The 8,793-nt window shown below is 51.7% G+C and overlaps 1 protein-coding gene across 3 annotated transcripts in view; it reads left to right on the top strand.

Annotated features, from left to right (window-relative positions):
- Positions 1–8,793, top strand: part of SH3RF3 (SH3 domain containing ring finger 3) — a 382,241-nt gene that overhangs the window by 274,078 nt on the left and 99,370 nt on the right. For 2 of the 3 annotated variants that reach the window (XM_019663838.1, XM_019663840.1), the window contains exon 4: positions 7,381–7,734. The exons of the other annotated variant lie outside the window; for it this stretch is intronic. In XM_019663838.1, the coding sequence (XP_019519383.1) occupies positions 7,381–7,734 (354 nt within the window). The remainder of the gene's footprint in view (positions 1–7,380; positions 7,735–8,793) is intronic. 3 annotated transcript variants of the gene reach the window in all.

Raw genomic sequence — 8,793 nt, 5'->3', positions numbered from 1 at the left:
AGATAGATAGATATAGATAGATAGATATAGATAGATATATAGATATATATTTTTTTATGCAGTTGTAAATGGGATTGTTTTCTTGTTTGTCTTAAGTCCTGGATATTTCTTGTTTTAAACCTCACTTATATGAATAATTGCCTCAGTTCTCCAGCCCACTTGGCAACATAACTAGAGGCTCACCTGTACACTTCAGTTACCCTGAGAGGAGGGGCAAGGCTTGAGTGCAAACCCAGAGAGGACAGAATGGAAAAGAGGCAGCTCCTCTGTGCTGGATGGGGTGTGGGTCTCACGGGGGGCTTTCCAGCAGCCAGCGACGACTGCCTCTCATCCTGGTTTCCGTTACCCCACCACAGTGCCCTGGCATTGCTTACCACTCTGTAAAATGTATAATTCTCAGGATGGGAATCACCTCAAGGGTCAAGTCCCTCCCACAGCAGTTGCACAACAAATATTTGTTTGAATGAATGGGACGTCAGTCCCAGTGTGTTGGCACATGGTATCACAAATGTCTAGAGTCCAGCTTCCTCAGTAAATAAAAGTTTGGTGTTGTTAACACCTCTGAGGTCACCACCACATAATCGAAATAAAAGAAAGGAACAGAAATGGTCTGCCACCCTTGGTAACTAGCTGGAGTCCTTCCTCCCAGTGTGAGAATTTGCCGGACCTAATTTGCATGCCAAAAAAGAGTTTCTGGTTTCTAAAGACCCACATTTGAATATCTAAAATAAACCCAACACCCTCCAATTGCCAAAGGCAGAGGTATACCTCAATGGATATGTTAATTTTTTTAACCTAAGGATCAGAAAAGCATCCCCATGCTCTGCGGTAAAAGCAAATGATGGCAGATGCAATGAGACATGGTAGAAAAGGTGTGAGTGACAACGATGGTGCCACTATTGACTGTATGATTTAGAACAAGTCACTTAAACTCTCTGAGCCTCACTTTCCTCATCTGTAAAATACCATGTTGATATCACCTCAGAAGGCTGGTATAAGGGTCAGATGAGCCTTTGTGGTGACGAAGGTAGATCTCAGATGTGCTTGGCTGGTGATCATCACCAGGACACTTGCTTTGACTGGCTCAGTCAACTGTCCAGAGCCCTCATTTTTGTAACTTTTCTCCTCAAAGGCTCTAGCTGTGTTCTATTAATAGGTATGACCTTTAATAAGTATTGAGTGCCAGAGTTGAAAAGAAATAATTCTGTTGTCACACGGCCCCTGCTGATGGTTTTGTCTTACAAAGAATGAAGTGGTTTACAACAAAGAAGCCCTGATCAGTGCAGCTCAGCAGTCTTTGCCTGCCCATCTCACTGAAGCAGGAAGCTCCAAAGATGTCTCCTGACAAACGTTTCAGGCAGGTAGAGGTCCTTCTTCCCCTGCTGCTGAGTTTGTAACAGTCTAAGGAATAATAGGCCAACGACCCGGTGTGGTGACCCATCCTGCACTTAGCTCACTGTGAAAGGAGTAGTAGCATTAAAGGAAAGGCCAAGCAGAAGCTGCTATCTTTTGTCATGTCTTATAGTTATTTTGTGGATAGGATGAAGCCACAGTTACAAAGCAGAGCTCTAGGAGCTTACTAGTCAAATGGGGTCTGTCAAGCTTTGTCTCCTGGGAACTTACAGAAATGCAGAATTGGGTGTCTTGCCAGACCTTTTGAACCAGAGTCTGCACCTCTAAAAAGCCCCTGAGTAATTCAATGCACACTGAAATCTAAGCTTTATTAGAGCAGGTTCTTGTGTTCACTGTAACATCACCAGCACCTAGAACAGAGCCTGGGACATGGCAGGTGCTCAGAGATTTGTTGTCTGAATTGTGTGTCCCTTTAAAGATTCATTGGTTGCCTTCGTTTTAAATTGTGAGTACTCACTCTCCATCGAGAAACAGGTGACCATTCATAGGCAGACGGAGCCCAGAGCCTGTTCATTTCCAGATGAGCATCTTGGTTGGGAGAGGGGAGCATCCTACTGTCAGGAAGCACTTGTCTACCTCACCGCACTCCACCCCATCACAGCTGGCAGTCAGCAGCCATTCACAGAACACTGTAGCATTCTGGTTGTGGAGGGAATGAAGGGGGAGCCTCCCACATTTGTTCACCATCTCCTCAGCTCTCCCCCAGGACACTCAGGCTAATGGCCAGGATCCCCCAGGCCCCGTGAGGCAGGGCTGCACACCTGCTCAGGGAGAGCAGAGCCACCTGGTTCCCCCACCACGTGGAGGAGGCCTGTGGGTGAGAGGAGACTGCGCCCAGGGGAGTAGGAGGACATGGGAAATTATGGCTGCTCCGAACAGATCTGACTCAGGAGCCACTGGCACAGGCAGATGCTGGGAGGTGCGGGTGCCCTGGAATAACGAGCCCATGTGAATGGGTGTGTTTACCCAGAGAGAGGCTTTCCAACTAGGACAGCATTGGTGGCGCTAGCCACCAGGTCCAGCCCTGAGCATCCTGCAACATGGCTAATGAAGTTTGTGGAAAAGACGGCGGCAGCTTCCCTGGACAATGAGCCTTGCCTCCAGGACCAAGTCCCTGAGGCACAACAATCATCCAGGATTCTGACACACCCACAGTCTGCCACTGCGCTTGTCAACGTCTAGCAAGCCAGGGGCTCCAGGCATGGGAGGTCAATTACTGAGTAATCTTATATACAGCAATACCTTGGTTTGCAAGCATAATTCGTTCCGGAAACAAACTCCTCATATTGCAAAACATCGCTCGTTTACCACATTAGAATGTGTTAGAACTGTTTGCTCGTCTTATGGAAGACTCACAAAGCACATTACTTGCACTCCAAGGTTTTACTGTATCTCCAATAAGAAGCCACTTATCACCAGCGAAGATCCAGTAAAGAAGATGAAACTGAACTGTTTCTCTCATCAGGAGGCCTTTCTTTGGAAGTTCCCTGGCTTCCTGCAGAGATGTTAGGGGCTCTAGAGCTACTGATGAAATGTTGAGAACTCACCACTTGGAAGCAGAAATTCTTACTGTTCCTGCAGTTTGTTGAAAGTACTGTCTATAATGGAAATGCATTGGCCCTCACTTCAGCACCCACTGTGGGGGCTTCTTCGGCTTGTTAAGGCATGAGTGAGAAAGGCGTTGTGCCCCCCGCACTCTAGCTCTCCCTCGAGAAGGAGAGGGTACTGTGGTTATTTGAGAGCAGCCCCTGGGGGGACATGGTGAGGACTGACAAGTGCTTGCGGTGGGCTGCGCAGCTATCGGTGCATGGATGGCACTGCCAAGGGGCCAGGTGATGCCATGCTCTTGGCGGCCGGGCCTCGGCTCCAGTAACGGCTCTGTGTGCCCTGGCTGTGCAGACACCTGACCTGCCAGGGCCAGGGTTTCCTGATTTTGAAGATGGAGTTTCTAAAACTGAGTCAACAGAGTCATGGGGGAAGTAAGCGAGACAGTCCAGGTCTGCCGCTTTGGGGAAGAATGGAGTTATCTGAGCCCAGCCTCAGGCATATAATAACCTTCCAAGTGGAGACACGCGGTGGGTAGTGTTTAGACCATGTTCCGATGCCGAAAATGGGAGGCACCATGCGTTTCTGCTTCTCTGTTTTGCTTTTGGCCCTGCAGGGTGGGTGCAGAACACGGGGGTCCTGGAGCTGGACTCTTTGGAGCACCCTGCAAAGGGCTGTGGGAGGGAACGGGCCCTGCTTTGTTCTTTGAGCTAGCACTGTTGAGGAAGCAAATGAATGAGAGCCATAAAATAGAGCAAAACAGCTGAGCCTAGTTGGAGGAAGCATTTCAAAGGAAACAATCCTGGATTTAGATCATACATTTTGGAGCCTGGAGTGAGTTTTTCATAACCTCCCTCTGAAAGCAGGTATTTGTAATGAAAATACTGACAGTCCTGTGCCTGGACCATCTGAAGGCAGCGTGTGTGATCTACAGAGGTGAGGCCTGCTGTGCTATCACTGCTTACATTCAGCAGAGCTTTATATATATATATTTTTTTCCAACTCATCAAGATACTACCAGCTGTAAACCATAGTAGTACATGCTGAGTGAGAACCTGGTGTTTTCCTCCACTGGCACAGGGCTGAGGGACTCCCCTAATCCAGGACTGTGGCCAGACTCCACCATGCGGTGGCATGGCCCTTCCTGGTCCAGCCCCCACCTGGCCGCAGCCCACGTTCTGGGCTCAGCCAAGGGCATGGGCGTGGCTCCTGCATCGGTGACCTGCAGATCCACAGCTGGCTGCAGCTTGCCTCTACCTGCCTGCAAGGATCTCCAGCCTTCGTGGATTTCCTTGCCCACGTCCTTTCCCTGCTCCCGTGGGAACCCTGCGCATCCTTCCAGACCCTGCTCAGTCCATTCCCTAAGGAAGGCTTCAAACTGCTCCCCACAGTGGCCTCTGTTGACTCACCCCTTGTCTAAACCGGCATCTCTGGCTGTGCCTCACCCTCAGCACTAAACTCTGTGCATTGCACGGTCTTTGCTTTGGCTTCCCTTTACCCCTCTCTGTCTCCATCTGGCTTGCAGGTGTGTTGGTGTTCCAGCAGGGCTCTGTGTTATGTCTTCTTCTCTGACCTCTGGGGTAGGGGCTGACCTTGGCAGTGAGTGCTGAGGGAGGTGGCCATGCACTCCAGGGAGGCAGTCAGGGGCTGACCTGGAACACCTACCTGACCTGCTGTGCTCCGCCAGCAGCCAGAGGCCTCGCCATCTGAAGTCCCTTGGGCCTGGGAAGAGGCCTCAGTGCAGGGAAAGCTGCGTCCTGCCAGAGTATGGGAGGCAGGGGAGCATGTAGGATGCGGTTTATATGCTCAGCACTCCCTCGCTGAGCATTTCCCAGAGCAGCACAGCTTGGCCACAGTGTGAAGAAGAGAGATTAGTCTTTGGTGTGCTCTACTCCTCTTTCACTGCCCCTCACCCCTACCCTCGTGGTCCCTCCCCTGGACACTCCATGCCATTGTCCCACTCTGGCAGAAAAAAATGTGGATGGACCGTCCTGACCAAGCCGAGTCCTGTCCCATGCTCTAAACAGGAGACCGACTCCAGGACCACTTCTGATCCCGTGGCACTTATATGGAGTCCTGCTTGGGGATGGCCCGAGGTGGCTGGCTCTGCCTGGACACCCTGAAACTCTAGGTCTCTGGGCTTAAGGCCTCTTGGCCAGCTCAGCCCTGCTAATCCCTGGCATTGTGGTGGGAATATTATCTCTGCCTCCTGTGCACAGTCATCATCCAAACTCCCTCCCCCACATTATGGTAGGACTAAGGGGATGCTCTGCTGAAGGGCATCTGGAATCCAGGTAGGCGGCAGGGTGCATTCAACCTCAGCACTGAGATAGTGCATTTCTCTTTCTGCTTCTCCTGTTTACTTTGCTACTTTTATTATCCTGTGCCTAAGGCAACATACAGGAACCCACCCATTACCGCAGCAGTTAGTACAGGTCTGGTCTGCCGGGTGGCAGCTAGCGACCTGAGAGCTCACTTTGTAGGCCTCTCAGGGAAAGGCACACCTGCGCCTCCCTTTGATCACGCAGGAAAGCCATGAACGAGGCCCAGATCTTGATGTAAATTTTAGGAAAACAGGTGCTTTTTCAGAGCGGAGGGGCCTTTCCATCTTTGAACCGATTGAAAAGAAATAGAATGGGGCTGGGAACGTCTCTGTCCACCTGCAAGAACCCAGCTTGCCGGCTTCTGGCTGTTTTCACTTGTTCCGGGTCAGGTGATGGAGAGCCTCAGGCCTCTCCATCAACTGCCTTCAGAGAGCAGAGCCAGAGCCTGCGGTGACTCTTGTCAGGTCGTTTCCCCCTAGGGACCACACAGAGCTGATGTCCGCAGGCTAGACATTTGGGAAGGTGGTGTCCGGAAAGGGAAAAGGAGAGGGCAGGGACGGCGCCTCAGACAGCCTTGGGAATCCAGCGGGCGCTGCTGGGCTGTGCTCTGGACTGCGGTTGGGTCTGGCTGCGCGCTGGCTCTGTCAAGAAGCCGGGCTGGGGCGCCCACACCCGCTAGTGTAGGTGTTACGGTAGCTGCTGCTGCCCAGTCATGCGGCACAGAGGCCTGTGCCAGGCCTCCTCCGAGCCCATGACACCCACACCCTTTTTGCCAGGTGAGGGGAAAATGAAAAGCAAGAGCCCGAGTTCCCTCATGTTTAACTCCATGCTCCCCGGGGAGGTCCCCAGAGGGCCCGCTGACATGGACTCAGTTTCTTCTGCTACTTCTGAAAAGATGAGGCAGAAAGAATGGAATTTTAAAGGCATTTGTCTAGCATAATGGCATTTGTTTAACCCATCTTGTGGAGATGGTCCCAAGCTGATCTCACATCCCATTTTCTTCCTGACCACACTGAGCACAGAAACTAGCTCCCTCTGCTTCATTCTTTCAGTTGCTCTAAGTCCCACATTTAGACATAAACCGAGGTTGAGCCAAGTGCAGCCTCAGAGGGAAGGGGCTCCATCATACACCTTGAATGAGAAACTTGCTCCAGGTGTAGGAGTTAGGGGGACACTATGGCTCCTAGACGGTGAACTGACCCTTCATGTAACTTGAGGCTCTGGTGGACCCGCCACTGGAGAACAGGGCATCTCTGCTCCCACAGTCCCTACAGCCTCCAGGCACCACCAGCACAGCTAGGACAGAAGGCTGTGTTAGCCACCAGAGGACAGATGCTCAGTTGCCTCAGGCTGTCATGGACTTGAGCCCTGATAAGCGCCACCAGGATCAAACTCTTCCCTGTAAAAGCACCTGCTATTTTGTGGAGCAGGTTGTGGGAGAGGGAAGGGGTCCTATCCTGCATCCTTGCTGAATTGCTGGCAGTAATGCAGTATAAACTCCTCATGGACTGGGGTCAGATCGGCTCTGGGTCTTGACTGAAAAGAACATCTAGGGCTCCCACGCTCACCCAGCCAGACTTTCCTGCCACCTGCAGTCACCAGTGATTGGAAAGTGCATCTGGTCACATGCCTTGAATTCTCCTACCAAAGTGACTGGGTTGTGCAAGCAGGCCAGGAACCTGTTGTCATGGTGAATATCAGGTGATGGCTGTGCGTTCCTTGCCCTCTCTCTGTGGCCCCTCACTCTCTCTCTCTCTGTGGTCCCTCATTCTCTGCAAGTCTGCACTTTGCACCCCACAAATGGTCAGCCCAAGAAAGCATTGGGGCTCCATTGGGGCACACGTGGTAGCAGCCCTTGGAAAACACAGCTGACCCAGAAACCATTTCAATAAAATCTGCAGATGTCACTCCAGCCTTTGTTGTGTTTTTTTTTTTTTTACTGCATCATTCATACTGGATGCCCTGTTAGAAAGATCTGACCAATTTGAACACATTGTCAGCTTTTGTATGAGAATGCAGGCTGGGCGAGCTCAGAGAGCTGGATGTAGCATGTGATCATTCTTTAATGAAGCCCCCCCTCTCCCCCTTTCTCACGTAGCTCAACGACTCTGCCAAGCAGCTCATTGAGATGGACAAGCCCTGCCCAACTGCTGTGTCTGGCTGCCACGCCTTGTTGCCCTCCGACTCTGGTGCAGTGGCCAGTGTGGCCCCGGGTCCCACTTTAAGCAGCACAGGGGCAGTCAGTGCCTTTCAGCAGCGTGTGGACGGCAAGAAGAATGCCAAGAAACGCCACTCCTTCACGGCGCTCAGCGTGACACACAGGTCCTCGCAGGCCGCCAGCCACAGGCATTCCATGGAAATTAGTGCTCCCGTTCTGATCAGCTCCAGTGATCCCCGAGCCGCGGCCAGGATCGGGGACCTGGCTCATCTGTCCTGCAGCGCTCCCGCCCAGGTAACGTCCTCGGGGCGCGGACAGGGAGGCACTGGGCATCCCTCCCTGGGTCTGGGGGCTCCATCCTCAGCTCCGAGCTCAGCATCCTGTCCCCTGAACTACATGAAGGAGGCCAAGGCAGCACACCCTCTGGGGTGAAATATTGGGTTGTCGGAAAAGTCATGACGTACTTTTTTCTATGTTTTTCGTTGCAAAAGTGCGTCATGACTTTTCTGACAACCCAGTATTTCCCTTCTCACTGCCTGGCCCCAGGGACCCCCACCCCCACCCCTGCCAAGCCTTGGTAGGTATGTGTACCTGTCACTACTAGAGTAAAGATGTGACTGAGACTCTCAATGTTCAGTGAGGGGCTTTTAATGGTCCACAACACAGCCTTTGAATAATTGGCTCACCGTGCAAGAAAGCTATCCTGTCTTAGTTTGCCTTCAGCCTACTTGTGTCATGGAGAATGTCTTGGTTTAGTGTTAGGATGTTTTTAACATCTCTATCACCCTTGCCAACTCCTTTCCCTTTCAACAAAGAGTGAAAGGGCCAGAGCTCAGAACCAGAATTGATTACATTGTTTAGTACTTTTATTCTTTTTACAAATACCTTCTGTTTCTGGGCGTGGCACTGGTTCCACTTCCACTAGTAAGGTGAAGGACGGAGGAGGAGATGAGGGGAAGGTGGGGAGAGATAGGGAGAGGAGGGACCTTATTCCCAATCAGCCAGCCAGGGCCGCCAGGGTATCTGGTCTCTGCATCCTGTCATTCGTGGGTACTAAGTCCAAGGCTCACCACCCTCAGTGTTCATGGGGGGTTCCAAAACTCAGCAAGCAGGGCCCAGGGACATTAGCAGAGCTCTCTGGCACTTTCCTCCTGCCCTGGGAAGTGGGTTCCACAGGCACGGGTGCAGGATCCGGTTTGGTGTTCTCTCCACCTCTCTGTCCTCCTCACCTCTCAGCCTCTGAGTTTCTATAGCAGAGAGAGTGTTCCTGGCTCTGCAGTCTGGCTCTGCTGTAGACAGCCCCCAGAGCAGGGAGGAAACAGCTGTTTTAAACATGTGTGCCCCACTTTGTTC

The sequence above is a fragment of the Hipposideros armiger genome, unplaced genomic scaffold, assembly GCF_001890085.2.
Source record: "Hipposideros armiger isolate ML-2016 unplaced genomic scaffold, ASM189008v1 scaffold_406, whole genome shotgun sequence".
NCBI lineage: Eukaryota > Metazoa > Chordata > Mammalia > Chiroptera > Hipposideridae > Hipposideros > Hipposideros armiger.
The sequence above is the reverse complement of the archived record's forward strand: the minus strand, read 5'-3'. Positions and strand labels throughout refer to the sequence as shown.